At 47.6% G+C, this 18,125-nt stretch overlaps 1 protein-coding gene across 2 annotated transcripts in view; it reads left to right on the forward strand.

Moving 5' to 3' along the window:
• Positions 1-18,125, forward strand: part of Jcad (junctional cadherin 5 associated) — a 43,497-nt gene that overhangs the window by 24,017 nt on the left and 1,355 nt on the right. For both annotated transcript variants that reach the window (XM_028778206.1, XM_028778207.1), the window contains one exon: positions 11,747-15,435. In XM_028778206.1, the coding sequence (XP_028634039.1) occupies positions 11,747-15,435 (3,689 nt within the window). The remainder of the gene's footprint in view (positions 1-11,746; positions 15,436-18,125) is intronic.

Consider the following 18,125-nt stretch of genomic DNA (forward strand, 5'->3'; position numbering starts at 1 on the left):
TCCCTCTCCCTCTCCCTCTCCCTCTCCCTCTCTCTCTCTCTCGGTACTGTGAGGCTAACTGGCTAACTTGTGATTACCCAGCAGCAGCAGCATGACTAATTAGAGAGTGAGCAACTGAGTGAACCTCTGATGCGGTGGCTCCAGGCTCGCATCCTGGCTGGTTTATACCAGGTGGATAAACATCCATTCTCATTGGTGCTACTGGGTATGGTAAACAGTTCATTTTTTTTTCAGCTTCTCTCAAATCATACCCTACTTATTATGGTTATCTTTAAACAGAGTGAGTAAATGCTTAAATTTAACACCAGTTTCTGAGTCTCTCTCTTTCCAAAATCCTAAGCCCACACATTTTATCTTTTGGGTTTGCTTCGTTTTCTCAGCACAGGATGCTGTATCTCGACCTTCTCCCAGGGGACAATGCTGAGCTAGCATGCTCTTATGCTAGCAGAGCCCCAGGCCTCTCGTGCCCTCTCTTCTAAGGCACTTGTTCATTTGTTTCTGGGAAAGCACCCGTGTCCCCAGGTGCTCCTGCTCACACTGCCACACTTCCTTTGGCTGCAGTTTGCTCAGCGGGGATGGGGTGGTGGTGGTGGTGGTGGTGGTGGTTAAATCCTTGGACCAGTGTCTTACAGAAACATAGTGGCAAGGAAGGACTTCCAGAGACCTTTCTTTGTTTTGGCAGCCGTTTCACCAAGGGTCTTGGTACATGTCCATGAGGACGATTGTCTTTAGCTAGAGGCCTGGCTGAGATTGAGAGGTAGGAAATACCACTGGACAATCTGGTCAGAAGACGGTGGGGAGTGCATGGGGCTAAGCGAGAGCTGAGTAGCTCTCTGTGCACCGCTGCTCTGCCCTCAGGAGGACTGTACTAAATTCTTTACGAGAATCAAAGAAAACCCAGGTGTCATGCAGCTCAGCAGTGGTCATAGGTGGCTTTGAGGGTATCCTAGAGTCGTTATAGCCCTATGGTCTCTGTGTGATCCTCTCTTGCACTTCTTCCGTTCTCTGCGGGCTGTGAGCTCAGCTGCTAAAGGACAGGGGGTTGGAGAGAGGGAACGGCCGCCCACACAGCGGCTGAGTGAGCGAAGACCTGGAGGCCAGGAAGCTAGTTGAAGTCGGGTGGAAGTCAGAAGCTGGAAGCCAGAGTGCTCTTTCATGGCTTCAGTGGCACGGAGTAGACTATACTGGTCAAGAAAGTCTGACTTGGTAAAGTTATTAATGCCTATTAGAGGAAGTGGGATACTCTGGAATAGTCTGCCTTACCTGTTGCATTTACATGAGAGCAGTTGGGTGGACGTTTGCCCTTCCTGTTTTGTTTTAATAAACCAAACACTGGCTTGCTCTGCATTGTCCTGTGGAAAATGGGTGTAGCTTCTTCCTTAGTGACCAGCTGTGCTGGGCAGGGCCGCATCTTGCTAGGACACTCAGCTGGATCATCGGTTCCTGCTATTGTCCAGGCCTATGGATTACAACCTAGAAAAAGAAAATGTGTACTAAAATAGCCATCGCCTCCTGATGGGCATTCTGACTTCCCCTTCCCTCTGTGCTTGCTTGTGCCTCTATCCCCTAGGATGGAAAAGAGTGTTGACATTACCTGTCCACCAAAAATTTATCATAATTGGGATAGTAATAGCTAAAACAATAGTCTCTGTTAGGTACTATGTGAAACGTTTTGCATTATTTCACCCGATCTCCCACTCTAAGCTCCCAGAGGCAGAATTGTTACTGTTCCCCATATAGAGGGAGGCATCGAGGGTCAGAATGTTAAGGATTTAGCAGGTATGTACAGTTAGCAAGTTGTGATTCTGACGCTTAAAACCCATGCCATCCTTTGTAAGCCAGGGCAGAAGGTTCACACTCCTGGCATCTGAGCACCTTCCTAAAGTCAGAAAGGAGCCAGTAAATATTACTTTGGGTGCTGCTACCAGCACCAGATGTGAAAGGCCACATCCCAAGAGGGAGCAGGATTGTTCATGAGTCCCTGCTGGTGTGGCTGGGGAGCCAGTGCTCAGGTGCCCCTCTCTCTCTGAAAAGATGCCCCAAAGCTGGCTCTCCTGCACGGGGCTAGAGGTATCTCTTGATTGCTCTGCTGGGGTGTGTCTGGAATTATTTCTCACCAAGATGAGAAGTCCATGCCATTGGCATCCCTGTGGGCACAGGAGCCCTGGCATATGCCCTCATGGGATGACTGCTTCTGGAATAAGAAAATCCATCAAGTGTCTCTTTCCCTTTTACTCCACCAAAATCAACATGACCCTGCCATTTAATCCATAAGATGACCGGACTCCTTTAAATATCTGACATGACTCAGAGGTGGGGCACATGTGGGACAGGTTCTCTTCTCTTAAGAACACTCTCAGGAAGTGTTTTTGCAAGATGACAGACCTAACACACACACCGAAGTCCAGTTTGTGTGTCAGCTGCCAGCCCAGGTGACTACCTACCTGTCCGAATACTGTTTTTCTTTTACTACCTCTCAGGCCTGTATTCCTACCCTTCCTACTGATTATCTTTTTACCTAAAAAAGCCCGTTTATTTAGTTTATGGTGGTGGGGCGTGTCCTGGCATGTGAATGGAAGTCAGAGACTACTTGACAGTTCTGTCCCTCCACCATGTGGGTCCTAGGAACTAACTCAGGTGGCCAGGCTCAGAGTCCACCATGTGGGTCCCAGGAACTAACTCAGGTGGCCAGGCTCTTCGGTGTCTGTATCTGCCTAGCCATCTCCCTCACTTATGGTTGCTGACTTGATACTGTTCTACCGAGAAATGAGGTGATTAAGAAAAGACTTGGCATTAACACGTGAGCAGTTGAAGCCCAGTGCTAAGCTAGCTCAGTGTGGAAGAGACACCGTGGCCCTGTAGCACCATGGCAGGGATAGCTTCCAAGTGCCTGCACTTTTCCTCTTCTGAGCTACTTTTGATGGGGCACCAGGCCCCTGCACAGGATATTGCAGCCTGTGGTGTTGCTGACTTCCAGGACCTTTGTGTAGGTATGACCTTTGTGCAGGTATTAGCAACAGGCCTTTCCCAAAGTTGCCATCATGGACTCCTGAATGGACTCTGTGAGTCCATTGTCTAGATCTCCCTCACTCCTCATTTAGCTATCTACAGTTAGCATCCTTTGGAAGTCCAAACACATACAACTAAAAACCAAACAAAGAAAGACATTGAAAATGTCATTAGGCACATTCGGTACTCTGTGATGGCAGCCACTGCTGACACTGTGAAAACCAGGCCTGGCAGTGTGGAGCCATTGGTAGTTTTTCTCATTAGAACAGTGCCCACGCAGCCTTCCAGGTGCACTGGCCGGGCAGTGGGACAGTCTGTCAGTGTGTGCAGCCGACTGATCTTGTCTGTCCAACTAATTGTGTCTTGTGTTTGTTTGTTTTCAAGACAGGGTTTCTCTGTGTAGCCCTGGCTGTCCTGGAACTCACTCAAGAATAAGCTGGCCTTGAACTCAGAAATCTGAGGCCTGCCTCTGCCTCCCGTGTGCTGGGATTAAAGGCGTAAGCCACCACCCCCACCACCAGGCCTCCTGACCAATCTTTAATTCATGCTAGCTCTACACCTCCTTCAATCTAAGTGTTCTCCCCACGTCCTGCTTCCTCTTTCCATTTGCTCTTCTGTGTTGGAGGGCCACTTGCTGTGAAAATTAAAATCATAGGCTCCTGAGCCTGTGTCAAATTCTACAGGAGTAGATGGTGGACGCCATCACAAAAGCTTGCTGCACATCTAATGCTGGGGCTGGTAAATGTGAGCAGACTGAAGTGATGCCATGCCCTCTGCCACTCTAGGAGGAGCATGTGCTGATGCCTGTTATCTTTATGTTTAGCTTATCCACTAGTTGAAAACCTCTGACCCCTTAAGAAGGAGGAGAGTCACTTGAAGGAATAGGCTGTGGCTACAGCTATCCTGGTCCAGAACATACAGGTGGTCTATAACAGTAGGTTGTAGTATCTACCAGGCTTCACTGGTGGACACCTAGAAGCCTCCCCTGGACCAGGAGATGTATGTATGACTATGGGACCTCCCATCCTGTCTTAGTCAGGGTTTTACTGCTGTGAACAAACACCATGACCAAGGCAACTCTTGTAAGGACAACATTTAATTGGGGCTGGCTTACAGGTTCAGAGGTTCAGTCCATTACCATCAAGGTGGGAGAAAGGCAGCATCCAGGCAGGCATGGTGCAGGAAAAGCTGAGAGTTCTACATCTTCATCTGGAGGCTGCTAGCAGAATACTGACTTCCAGGCAGCTCGGACTAGGGTGTAAAAGCCCATTCCCACTGTGATACATGCACTCCAACAAGGCCACAGCTCCAAATAGTTTAACTCCCAGGACCAAGCATATTCAAACCACCACTCATCCCCACCCTGGTCTCCACATGGAAGGACAACTGGCTGGACCTGGGGTCACCCCATGGTCAGGTTCAGGACGGCGTTCATGGAACAAGGAAAGGAGACTGCAGTGCTCATGTTCCCCTTTGCACAGGGCACGCAGGTCAGTCTGCAAGGCAGCACTCCTCTGCCAAGCTCACCTACATCCTGTGCCCAGATGGTCACAAGTCAGTCATAATGACCCTGGAATGCACTGAGACGATAATCCTATCAGAGCATGTGACAGCCGTTAAAATCACTGCTTCCATTTTAAGTGACTAACCTTTTGTTATTAGCTTGTATGCATGCATGTCTATATGTGTGTGTGTATGTATGTGTGCCCATGTATGTGTATATGTGCATGCATGTGTACATAGCTACATGTGTGCATACCTGTATGTGTGCACATGTGTGTGTGTATGTATGTGTCCATGTATGTGTATATGTATGCACATGTGTGTGCATATCTACATGTGTGCATGCCTGTATGTGTACACATATGTGTGTTTGTGTGTAGGTATGTATGTATGTATGCACATATGTGTGTGTATGTATGTATGTTGGGGGCATTGTATGAGAGTATAATATGTATGTAGATGCAGAAGCTAGACATTGGCGTCATGTGTCATCCTTGATTGGTTCCCACCTTATATATGAGGCAGGTCTCTAATGCAAACCCAGGGTCCATGATTCTCTAGTTTAGATAACCAGCTTGCCCTTGGATCCCTTGACTCTGCCTCTGAACTAGTGCCAACCTACAGGCAGGCTGCTGCCCCACCCTGCACTTATGTATGTAACCCTGGTCTTCATGAGTGCTCAGCATGTGCCTTAACCCAGGTGCTCAACCATTTTCCTAGCTTTTAGGCCTACTTTTAAAGAGAAGACAGGGCGCCCCAGTAAGGTGACGCAGTGGATAAAGGGTAAAGGCACTTGCCACCAAGCCTGCTGACCCGGGTTTAATCCCAGGAACACACATGGGAGAGGGGAAAAAAACCCTAACTTCCACAAGTTGTCCTTTGATGTCCATACACGCACTGCGACATGTACATATCCACATAGGTACACAGTCACACAGAATAAAGTGAAACGTTCTAAAGGTCAGGCTGGGGCTTTGCTCAGTGGCGTTGTGCATATGTAAAACTGTAGGTTTGATCCAACATGCCGAGCACAGCGGAGTGGAGATAAAGAGCAGTCTCTTCTCTGTTGAGAAGGAGTCGTGTGAGGAACGCAGACTCCTCCTAACTCTCAACTACCTTGAAGAACTGCGGAGTAGGCCTGCCAATTTCCTTTAGACATGTTCTTTTTCAAATGTTTGTATTTCAAATATTTTCCAAGTAGTTTATCAGCGATGCTGTTGGCTTCATCACTCTGGCCCATGATAACATGGGGCTGTTAGAGAGGCTCTTTCTGCCTCCTCCCTGCCCCATCCTCTGGGAGCTTGGCATAGCCCTTCGTGTCTTCTTGCCCGGCCTTTCGGTGTGTCTGTACGGAGGGTGTCTTCTGCTCACACTGACCTTGTCACCTTATCTCTCTCCCATCCGGTATCAGGGAGCCCAGCAAGTTTACACAGAATCCATTGCAAACATTTATGTGTTGAGTCTCTGGTTTCTTATATTTTTTTAAAGAAAAATTTGATCTCACCTTGGTTTTTCAAAAGCATTAGTGAACATCCTTGTAGCTTTGAAGCCATTTGAGGTAGCACTTCATTTATGCGCTACAGGGTAGTTGTCTCAAAGCTTAGTAGAGAAGATGCGCTTGGTGATTTGTCTGCAGGAGATAGTACAGAACCTTCTCTGGGTGGGCTTTTCTGATGCCTGTCATGTCCTGGCTGAGGCTAGGTTCAAAGTAGACAGTTGCTAAATAATTGATAGATTTTGGTGCGTGCGTGCGTGCGTGCGTGCGTGCGTGCGTGCGTGCGTGCGTGCGTGCGTGTGTTTGTGTAGTAGAGGACAACTTTCAGGAGTTGGATTTCTATTTCCACCATGTGGTTTCTAAGAATCCAATTTAGGTCCTCAGGCTTGGCAGCAAGCATCGTGACTTACTGGGTCCTGCCCTGCTCCTTGGTTTGTTGTTTTGAGGCAGGGTCTCACTATGTAGTCATGTCTTACCTAGAACTCTCAATCCTTCTGCTTCAGCCTTCCAAATACTGGGATTCTAGGTGTGTACTGCTGTGTCCAAGAATGCTTCACCGTTGTCTGCATCACATGGACTGATATTTAAAATGGATTATTTGTGAGGCTGGGGGATGGCCGCACAGATAGAGCACCTGTGACCTGTGTCTGTACCTGGCAGCCACATTAAGCTGCTCACAATGGCCTAGCTCCAGGGGGTCCAACAATCTCTTCTGTCCTGTGGACACCTGTACCCATGTGGCATGTACACATACAAACAAACATAGGCATAATTGAAATTATAAAAAGAAAATAGATTATTTTAAGTCTCCCAGAGGGACCTGGATTTTCTGTAACTTGGGATTTGGGTATATTATGCAAATAAATTTAACTCAGAATGCTTAGTGATTTTAATTAGTTTTGACAAAACGGGAATGATAGCACTTTTTACACAAAGTAGGAAACTGACCACATCACATCACTAGGAAGCCACAGTCTGTATCTTGCCCTGTTTATGTCATGTTTATCTGTCATTTGGTCATGGCCATGGCATGGGCATGCACAAGCAGTGCCTTGAGGTCTCAGCCTCTCTCTAAGCACAAGGCATGCTCACCACAAAGCCAGAACCACACTGTGGCTTCTTCCACAGAGTCAGGCACCATAGAGCGTGGTGAGACCATTGAGGAGTGAGAATGGTAGGAGATGAAGCCCCTCCCTATCAGGAACCTCAGAGGGCAGAAAGCTGTGTCTTCTGCAAGCTTATAGTCATGCATGTCCTTGCTTTGCTCCATCCCAGCTTGGTCTGACTGTTGCAAGGAGTGTCATACTGCACTGTTGAGGGTGTTCTAGAACCATCTGCTGCCCTCCAGCCAGTATCACCGGCACATATGTTGATGTGTCTTGCAGGTTCCTCAGGGTAGAACTGCAGCTCCTAGAACCACCCAGCTGGCTCACTGGCATGGGTGGGGGACTATTCAAGGAGACCACTAGCAATGGCTTCCAAAGGGATGAGTCCTTGTAGAACCCAAGCCAAGCAGTACTCTGCCGAGCTAGTGTGGAGAACACGATTTGGAAAGCAGCTGAAAGATTGACAGCCTACACTAAGCAGCAAAGACAGAAGCATGTGGGCCTCGCAGTAAAATACCTTTGACCTCCAAAAATGGCCGAGCCCTGCAGACAGTAGCTGCTTTGTCAGTTGTTTGGACACTGACTCTGCTCTTTGAGGCAGATAAGTAACTCCCAAGGAAGACTAGTAACATACAACTTTACCAAAACTCCCTGCATAGCAGCTATGTTCTGCCCAATCCATTCCCAGAGTTTTATGTGCTCATGTGCTGTAGTCAGCAGGACTGTGGCTTTTGGGTCCCTCCCAGGGCCCTATGGTCTTCACTCTGCTATCCCTCCAAGACTAATGGTAGGAGAACACATGACTGGGGGGATGGGGCATTACCAGTCATCAGAACAACATAAACTAAAATAATGAGAAGTTAATTGAACTTATCTCATGAGGAAAAAATAATTATAAGTAGAGCCGAAACAGTCCTGCAAGCCCATCTGTGCTCCACATACCTGGCGGGACTGTATATTGGGATGGCTTATCTAAGGTGGATTTGACAACACCTCCCATGGTCTACTCATTCCTCTTGCAAGAATTTATTCTCAACAAGCTGAGGCTTACTTACATCGAGTGCTAGTAGACAAAGTGTTCCTCAAAGCGTGATAGAACAGAATCCATATGAATGGTTGACACTGGTCAGATCCTGTGTATATTACTGGCTTACCATTCATCCATTACAATTGAATGCTGGACGGAATTTATCTTAAAGTGGAAGAAATAAAATGCAGTGGCCACGGACTCGGTGGTGTGTGCCTGCTGTCCCAGCTCTTGGGAGGAAGACACATAAGGATCAGGAATTCAAGGCCAGCCTGTATTGCTTGAGACCTTGCATCAACAAATTAATAATCAAACCAAAATATAGCAAAATCTCTAATAATGACTAAAAGTAGAATACAGGAATAAATTCATTGGGTTTTCTGCTTTCCTTTCTCTGGTGAATTTCTTTCCCAGATTTTTACAAATGTTATAATCTGGAAATGCTAATTAATCTTTCTGAGTCTTGGTTTTCTTACCTACCAAAGAGGAAAATTAGTGGTGCTGGTGAAGTTTAAATGAGGCAACTTATTTGGCACACTTATCACTGTGCATTACACAGTGTAACTGTCTGATCAATGTTAGTGTTAAGTCACTTCTGTGCGTCAGATTCCTCCTATGATGGAGGAATGATGGCCGCTCCTCCCTGAAGCTTAGGTGGGTGTGTGGGAGCACATGGTGAGCATGGCAGGCAGCCACCAAAGAACAAGTGCCGTCTGCTGCCTGATCCCTTTGTCCTAGGAAGCTTCACAGAATGAGATTCCTGGACAACCCCAGGCCCTCCCACAGCCTCTGGGATGATGGCTAGTGGTATCTGGGTTTGGTTCTTGTACATGTTCTTCCAACATTAATTTCAACAAGGAATATATTTTCTTTTGTTATTTATGTTTTAGAAATGATGACGTTAGAGTGTGAACATTCTTCTGTTTGGCTCATCAGAACAGCTGACTTTCGTGAGCATCTTGCAGGGAGCGGCTTTTCTGTGCTGTCTAGCCCTGGTCTTTTGTGGGGAGCATCTGAATATCTGTGCTCAACACTGCAGTGCTACCCAATGCTCTCTTCAATTGCTTTAAAACTGTGCAGACTGGAGTTACTTGGGAAGATTTGAAATATAATGATGTTGGACTCCTCCCTAGACAAATCAAATCCGCACATCTGGAAGTGGGCCCTGGGCATTGGATTTGGGGGTGTTTGTTTGTTTCTATGTAGGGGGGTGCTGAGTGTATGCATGTACACCATGTGCAGGTACTCACAAAGGCCAGAAAAGGGCATATGGACCTGGAGTTATAGACAGCTGTAAGCTACCACATGGATGCTGGGAACTGAACTTGATAGAGGTCCTCTCCAAGAGCAACAAGTGGTCTTGACCACAGACACATCTCTCTAGCCCCCACTGGTAGTTTTTTTTAAAAGACTTCAAAAGAAAGTCACATGCAGTGAAAACTCACTTCCCCACTTAGAAGTATTATCTGAGAGTAAGAATCTCCTGGGAAGGGGGAGGAGGTGGCTCGGCAGTTAAAGCATTTGCCGTGCAAGCTTGAGAAATAAGAGTTCAGATCCCTAGCACAAAGAAATGCCACGAGGCTGTGGTGGACTGCTCGGAATTCAGCCTTCAAAGGCTGAGATTAGGGATACTTGGACCTAGCTGGCTAGCAAGACAAGCCATGCCTGCAAGCTCTGCGCTTGCTTGGGAGACCCTGCCTGGGGGGTTCGGGGGGTGGGGGAAGCAATAGAGAGAATTCTCAACATCAACCTTAACCCCCATATACATGCACATACACACTCTTGTGCGTGTGCGTGCATTTACACACACAGGAGTTCACACACCCACATGAGTTCATACACACACACATACACACACACATTCACACACACTGCACATGCGTGCGTACACACACACACAGGAGTTCACACACCCACATGAGTTCACACATACACAAAGTGGAAAAAGGAAAAAAATCCCCTAATGTATTAGTTAAACATGTAGATGCCTGGGTCTAAATCATGTCTACCGAGTGGGCTTTCACAAGAAGAGAGTTGATAATCTGAATACAGACTTGTGCCATTCAAAGGTGGACTGTGTTCTGAAAGACATGTTGTTTATTCATTTTGGCATTGTGCAGGTAGTAGAGGAGGCCAAGAAGTCAGATGATACAAAATGCAGAGAATGCCCCCAGCATATTACAGCCAACCAGAACTACCCTTTAATAATAAATAAATAAATAAATAAATAAACAAACATTCTCACTTATTGTCATGTGCCATGTCTACATAATTGTACCTGATGTGCCACTATCTGACCCGGGCAGTAAATACTGGACGCTGACATTAACATTGCCACACACGAGTTGTACCATAGTGTCAGTATAGCTGTAACAGCATTGGTGGGGCTTCCTACTCTGTTGTCATCTTTCAAAACCACTGTCAACATATGCAGTATGTCATTGACTACAACATGGTTGTTTAGTGGGGCATGACTGCTTGACACACCTGTATGGTGATTCTCACTAGCAGAGAAAGCCTGCAGGCTCTGGTGCTCGGTCACCCCAAGGTCCCATATTCTAACACATTGAAGATACGCCTGGGCATTAGGATTTTAAAATCCCCTAGATTCAGATGTGCAGTCTCCAGCAATATAAGTTCCCAAGACTTGCAGTAGCATCCCCCTGTGGGATGTAACCCATGTGTAATATGGTACCCTATCCAGTTGCACTGAGCATGACTCCCGGCAGTGTGTCTCATAGGTGCCCCACCCTTGGTGATTCTGGCCTGTGTGGTGATGCAGTGCTTTGAAGATCAGACTCTCTGAGATTGCTCAGTTGGTCTGGCCCATGTCTGGCCTGTGGTCTAGGACTGCTGGGGGGAATATTCCTCCTCCAGGGTGCTCCCTTAACTCAGGTGTTTTGAAGCTGTGAGATTTGTGTCCTCTCTAGTATAGCCGGCATCCCTGGTGTTCTGTGGAACCTGCTGCTGTTACTTGGCTCTTGATGACAATACACAGGCTGTCTTCCAACCATGATTGGTGAAGTTTGTTTTTGGTTTGTTTGTTGTTTTGTTTTTTTTTTCTAGTTGGCAAAGTCCTGCAGTTGGGGACTGTCTTAGTCATAGTTTTATTGCTGTGAAGAAACATAGTGACTCTAATGAAAGAAAGCATTCCATCGGGGCTGGCTTCCAGTTTCAGCGGTTTTAGTCCATTATCATTATGGTGGGGAGCATGCCAGCAGGGTGGCATGGGAGCAGTAGCTTAAAACTACATCCTGATCCATGGGCAGAGAGACAGAGAGAGACAGAGAGAGACAGAGAGAGACAGAGAGAGACAGAGACAGACAGACAGCCTCTGGGCTAGTCATAGGCTTTTGAAACCTCAAAGGCCATCCTAGTGACTCCCTCCCTCCCACAAGGCTGCAGCTCTTAATCCTTTTAATCCTTTCAAATAATGCCACTCCCCAGTGCTAAGCATTCAATTATAAGAGCCTCTGGGGGCCGTTCTTACTCACCACAGGAACCAAGTTTTCAAAGGTGATAACCCAAGTTTGACCTTGAGCACTGATCACTGAAGCAGATGAAGGTGTATATGTCTTATGTAACATCTGCCTCTCTGTTTTGCAGGTTTTTAAATCAACCCGCCTTAGCATGGTCCTCTCACCCCCAAAGTGGTAGAGATCACATCTATTGGAGCAGAGGAAGGCAGGAGGGCAGTGGCTCCCTGTGTCCCAGGGACCGGAAAGAACTGGAGGTCAGAGGAATGGCTCAGGCTCACAGCCTGCCCATCCATGTGAGAGAGAGTCCGTGGGAAGTTGCAGGAAGGACAGAGCATGTGATAAAGAATGCCGTTTGGGAAGAAGAGCTGAGAATGCCGACTCCTGCGAAGGGAGAGGACGTGAGCTTGGGAAGCTGGAAGCAGCCCAGGAAGTTAGGGAGGCAAGCATCCGATGGTGGTGATGGACAGAAAAGGTCCCAGGAAAGGTTCGAGGATTTGTACCAGTTTGTTCATGGAGAGCACATGCTGACATCTCAGAACAGAAAGAAATCTCAGTCACTGCCCCGAGCTCTTTCTCCTAAGAGCCTGAATTTCACAGAAATCCCTGTTCCACTATATGATGGTCATATAACGGGTGTCCCCAAAGTGCCACCATACCCTCCCAGCTGTCCACCACCTTTGGAACCCACAAGGAACCTTGAGAAGACTGGTTCCTCGGGCCCTTTTCCCAGGCCTAAATTTGGGAAGCCCCTTAAGACTTCAAGTTATGGCTCTCACTCACAGCCCAGGGGAGAAGGTGGATTTCAGGACCACCAGCACAGGGAACCACGTGGCTCCTACCCAACAAGAAGTAAGAATCCCAGCCATGAGTTGGGTATGCTGGATACTGGCTTGGAGCCCCCAGTGTATGTGCCCCCACCTTCATACAGATCACCCCCTCAGCACATTCCAAACCCCTACCTTGAAGATCCTGTGCCCAAGCATGTGAGCAGCAGTCAGAGTCAGCAGCAGCAACTACCTGAGAAACCTGAGGCCGGCTGTTCACTTCCTTCTGGCTCCCTTGAAGCTAGGGATCTCTATGATGCAATGCCTGGCTCTCCTCCTCAAGGTCTTCCTCCACACCCCTATCCTGTTGCCACCCATGGGAGTTCTATTCAGTACATTCCATTTGATGATCCACGGATCCGACATATCAAACTAGCTCAGCCCCCAGAATTCTATGAAGAGGCAAAGCTTGATGACGCATCCTATAACTCCGGTTTCATCACTACCCAGGAACCAGCTCTTGGGAAAAGACAGTATGATGATGCCCTTTCAGCACCACAGGGATCAACACCCCCACCTGTCAATGAGCGGGGCTCAGCCTTTGCCCATTCCAGCCCCCGGTGGCTGCAGAGCCAGTTCTCCATGGGCATTGAACTGGGAGGCTTCCCTAGCCAAACAGAGCATTATGTCATGAGAGGATTAACAACTGATATGAGAGACAGCAAGGCAGAAAGCCATGCCTCTTCCCCACAGCCACCGAGTGAAGGTACCTGCAAAACCTACACTAAGCTCAGAAAGTTTGAAACTGGGATTCAGAGCAAGAAAAATTCAAAGAAGAAAAGTAACGCAACCATATTTTGTTTGGTTTCTGTCCCAGTTAAATCTGAGTCACTCGAGCCAGATACAGATACAAACAACAATGACTTAAAGCTGGAAGCTGATAAGACCCATGGGCTGTGTCAGGGTCCAGCCCTGGAGGAACAGAGTCTGCTGAGCATGTCTTCCACCGACCTGGAGCTGCAAGCCCTCATGGGAAGCACAGCTTGGAGAAGAACATCCCCAAGGCAAGGTCTGGGGGAGTCAGAAGATGGCCAGACTGATGACCCCAGAATCCTCCACCTCATCAAATCCAGAGAGCTCCAGGCTTCCGGCTTATGGCCAGGACACCAGTATAGAGATCAGCAGACCCAAACCAGTTTCCCTGAAGACTCCAAAAGCTCACAGGTCCTCCCTGCCACAAAGCCAGGAGAGGCTAGCAATGCAGCACTGACCCCAACATGCCCAGATACCACTGCCTCTGAAGTACACCTGCATGCGGCCTTAGCATCCAGTGATCAAAATCAGAAGCCCAGTGTACCTCACCTTCAAGGGCAAAGGTCCCTCAGCCCATCTCGAAACAGTGCTTTCTCAAGGACATCCTCAGCCATAAACCAAGCATCTATGCCCAAAGGGGCCTCTGACCAGCTCCCAAGTACCAGCTCTGTTCCCAAGCCAGAGGTGGTGAAAGGGGAGTCTACAACAGGCCAATGCAATAGCACACAACTCTTCGGTCAGTTTCTTTTGAAACCAGTTAGCCGGCGGCCCTGGGATCTGATAAGTCAGTTAGAAAGTTTTAACAAGGAGCTTCAGGAAGAGGAAGAAAGCCATGGTGCTAGTGGTGGGGACAGTAGTGATGACAGTGAGGCAGAACAGCCAGAGGACAGTGCTGACTCCAGAGCTAAGAGCCGAGGCCACCAGGAAACTAGAACAGAACAGTGGCCTGCAGGGCTGCCATTGGGGGATGCAGCATCTCCAGAAGGAAGACTTAATGAGTCACAGAACTGGAATGAGGAACCAAAACCTGGCCACCCATGTGCCCATCCACAGCCCCCGGGCCCATCACAGGAGGAAGACAGCAGAGGTGTTCCAGTCCAACGAGCAGATGGGAGCCTGACTGCAGAGCAGAAAAGCCAGGAGGTTTTGAATGGGACCTGTGAGGGGGACATTAGCCCAAGGCCTGAGAGCAGGATTATGCCCGTTGACACAAAAACAGCCCCTTTCTTCTGTCTGACAGAACCGAGAGGAAGTCAAGACCTCACCAAAGTCAGCAGTGCTTTAGGGTCTGTGCAGCTGGGCAGAGAGACTCCCACAGAGGTGGACAGTGGTAGGGACGCAGAGGTCCTACCCTGTGTCCTGCCGCCCTTTGCTGACAAATATCTAGGCCTCTCAACACCAGACTTTCGGTCTTTAGAGCTCACACTGGGACAAGAGCAGACTGCCTATAAATCAGAGTATCTGGGTTTAGAGAACACCATGGAAGTCCTTCCAAGTGAGTCTCTGCAGGAAAGGGCAGAGAGGATCCTGGGCATCGAGGTGGCTGTGGAGTCCCTTCTGCCAGGTGCCAGGAGAACAGAACAGAGCCAGCTCCCTGAGCCTGATGCAAGTACCTGCGGCCCACAGTCCTCCAGAGAGGACTCATTGCCCAGCCTGGCACCCCCAGGGACCCCCACAGTGGCCACTGATGCCTTCTATGGCAGGAGGAAGTGTGGCTGGACTGAGAGCCCCCTTTTCGTAGGAGAAAGGGCCCCCCAGGCTTCTGTATGCTCAGATGTGGAGGGGTTCCCCGCAAGCCAGGCCCCTAGTCCTGATCCTGAGAAAAACGAGGAGTCAAAACCACCCTTCAAATCCACTCTGTTCCATTTCATGGAGAAGTCCACACATGTGGTGGGCCCTGAAAAGAGGCTCAGAAACCCTTCCAAAGTGATCGAGGGCTTACAAGAAAAACTAGTATCACCTCCAAAGAGGGCAGACTCAGTTCGCTTGATAAGAATGAGGGAGGTAAACTCCTTGTCTCAGATGAGAGGTCTGAGCTCCAGAAGTACAGACTCCATGGAGGAGCCCGACCCCTTAAAGGGCACCAAGAATTCAGCCTGGCTTTCAGAAGGCCTTACTTCCATGAGTAGTAAAGACCAGGCCTGGGGAGTGGGGCATCTGCCCTCTGTCTCTCAAAATGAAAACGGACACCCTGAAGTGCCAAGAGAGAAGATGTCAGACCATGACTTGTGGTGTGCAGGTAAGGAGTTGGGCTGGAGGGCTGGTGTTTGGTGTTAGTTTGGAGTCATGTGATCATCAGAAGCAGGACTAGTTGGTGGGTATCCTCAATGCTGGCAACAGTTTCATGAAATGATCCTTCGTGAAGGCATGGTGGTATGCCCTTGTATAGATGGTTCCTTCACGCAGGCGTGGTGGCACACACTTGCCATCTTTGTACTTAGGAGTCTGACATAGGAAGAACTTGAAAGCCAGCCAGGGCTACATAGCAAGATGTCATCAATTAAATATTTTAAAAGAAGGTCTGGCAAGGTTGCCAACAGGTCAGGGTACTTGCTGTGCAAGTTTGGTGACTGAGCCCCACCTGTGAGCCCTGAGTAAGGGTCATAGGAGAGAAGCAGTCTACAGAGTTGTGGACCTTCACATGTGCACAAGAATAATGAATACATTTAAAAAATAAACTCAGTTTCAAAAATGTACCCAGCTTTCTCAGTTAAGCTTTCTCAAGAGTCAAGATCTTGTCATGTATTTTGAATGATTATATCATTGGAATTGGCGAGGAAAGCAGCCACATAGAATTATCTTTATAAACAATGTCTCAGGCCTCGGAATGTGCTGCAGACATGAGACATAACAAGCGTCCCAGCCCGGCTGTGGCCGCTCAGTGGCTCATGCTGGGGACAGAATGTTTCTAATCTTCTTCTCTTCCAAAACAATGGACATCCATCCAAGTGACCCCATGATTGTTCTTTGCTAGCTTGCTTACTTACTTACTTACTTTATTTATTTATTCAATTATTCATTTATTCATTTATTCATTTATTCATTTATTTGAGGTGAGGTCTCTACATGTGGTCCAGGCTGGTCTCAGACTTACGGAGATCCATCTTCCTCTGTTTTCTGAGTGCTGGGATTAATAGTGTGTACCACCACATCCAGGCTTTTTTCTTTTAAGATTTTTTTTCGTACAATGTGTTCTGATTCATTTTCTCTCCCCCAGCTCCTCCGAGATCCTTCCCACTTCCCAACTCATTCACATTCATTTATTTTTATTTTATTTTATGAGTGTGAGTGTTTTCTTTTCTCTGCATGTATGTTTTGTGTAGTGCATCCATGCAGTACCTACAAAGGCCAGAGGAGGGCGTCAGAGCCCCCGAAACTGAAGTGGCAGACAGTTGTATAGGTATAAAAACACACCCAGGTTTTGAAGCCTCAATACGGAAAATTTGAAATATCTTAATAATTTTACATTTAAATGTTACATGTTGAAGTGAGAATATTCTGGACATGTAGTATTAAATATAATTTCACCTTTTCTTTTTAATTTGTTTTAATGTACTTACTAGAAATTTTAAAATAACAGTATATGACTTAGACTAGTTTTGTTGGACCTAGCTGGTCTATGAACTAAAGATCTTATTGTTCTAGCATAGTGGTTCTCAACCGTCCTAATGCTTTGGCCCTTTAATACATTCTTTATATTGTGGTGATCCCCAACAATAAGATTATTTCAATTGCTGCTTTAGAGCTGTAATTTTGCTATTGTTATGAATCATAATTAAATATCTGATATGCAAGCTGGTTTTAGGCAACCCCTATGAAAGAGGTCATTCAACCCCCAGAGGGGTTGTGACAGACCCAGTGTTCTAGAGAGTTCTTTCCATGGCTCCCTGTATTTGGGTCCTTAGCTTCAAGTTTGGGTCTTGGGATTGTGGGACATTATATGGCATTGGTCACTCTGACTGATTGCCTTTCCCAGTAATGAGATTGCTGGATTTTATCATAGTTCTATTTCTGTTCATATTTTTGGGGGGATCTCTACATTTTAAAGGCTATCTTGCACTCTTAGAGATTTGTCAACTGTTTTTTTCTTTCTTAAAAATTTAGGCCGGGCGGTGGTGGCACACGCCTTTAATCCCAGCACTTGGGAGGCAGAGGCAGGTGGATTTCTGAGTTCGAGGCTAGCCTGGTCTACAGAGTGAGTTCCAGGACAGCCCGGGCTATACAGAGAAACCCTGTCTCAAAAAAAAAAAAATTTAGGAATGCTAAGGCAGGGAAATCTGACAACAGAGGCACAGAGGTGAGCCTCAGTCTCCAAGGCGCCAAGGGTCAGACTGTCCAGCTCAGCAGCACACATCGCCCATCCCAGGGGCAGCTTGCGATTAGTGTCCCTTTCCATGGTGTCCATTAGAGAAATTCAGGTCATCTGGGCTCAGTTTGAGGAACCGGTCCTGGTCTGTCTGTTTGCTGGTGGTGGCTGGAGACAGGAACTTTCTTCTTGTTAGCCATGCATTTGACAGTTCAGGTCCCCCAAGCCTCAGAGGGAGGAATTTGTTCTTAAAGATGTTGTCATTGGATTGAGAGGGGCGTAGGAGTGCAAAGTACTGAGTTCAAAACTCCACAGCCCAAAAGCCAGTTCTAGCAGCCTGCCTATGATCTCAGTGCTGAGGGAGCAAAGGCTGAGGAGTTGTGAAGATCTTCGGCCAGCCAGATCACAGATCAGACAACTCAGTGAGCTCCAGCTCAGCAGGAGACCTTACCTCAGAAACTATGGTGGTCACACAGGGAAAAAAATAAGAACAACATGAAAGCAATTGAGGAAGATATCCAGTATCCACCATCAGTCTCAGTCTCTGGCTCTTCTGGCACACAGCACAAGTGTGCGCTCTCTCTCTCTCTCTCTCTCTCTCTCTCTCTCTCTCTCTCTCTCTC

Source organism: Grammomys surdaster, unplaced genomic scaffold, assembly GCF_004785775.1.
Source record: "Grammomys surdaster isolate TR1022 unplaced genomic scaffold, NIH_TR_1.0 328, whole genome shotgun sequence".
Lineage (NCBI taxonomy): Eukaryota > Metazoa > Chordata > Mammalia > Rodentia > Muridae > Grammomys > Grammomys surdaster.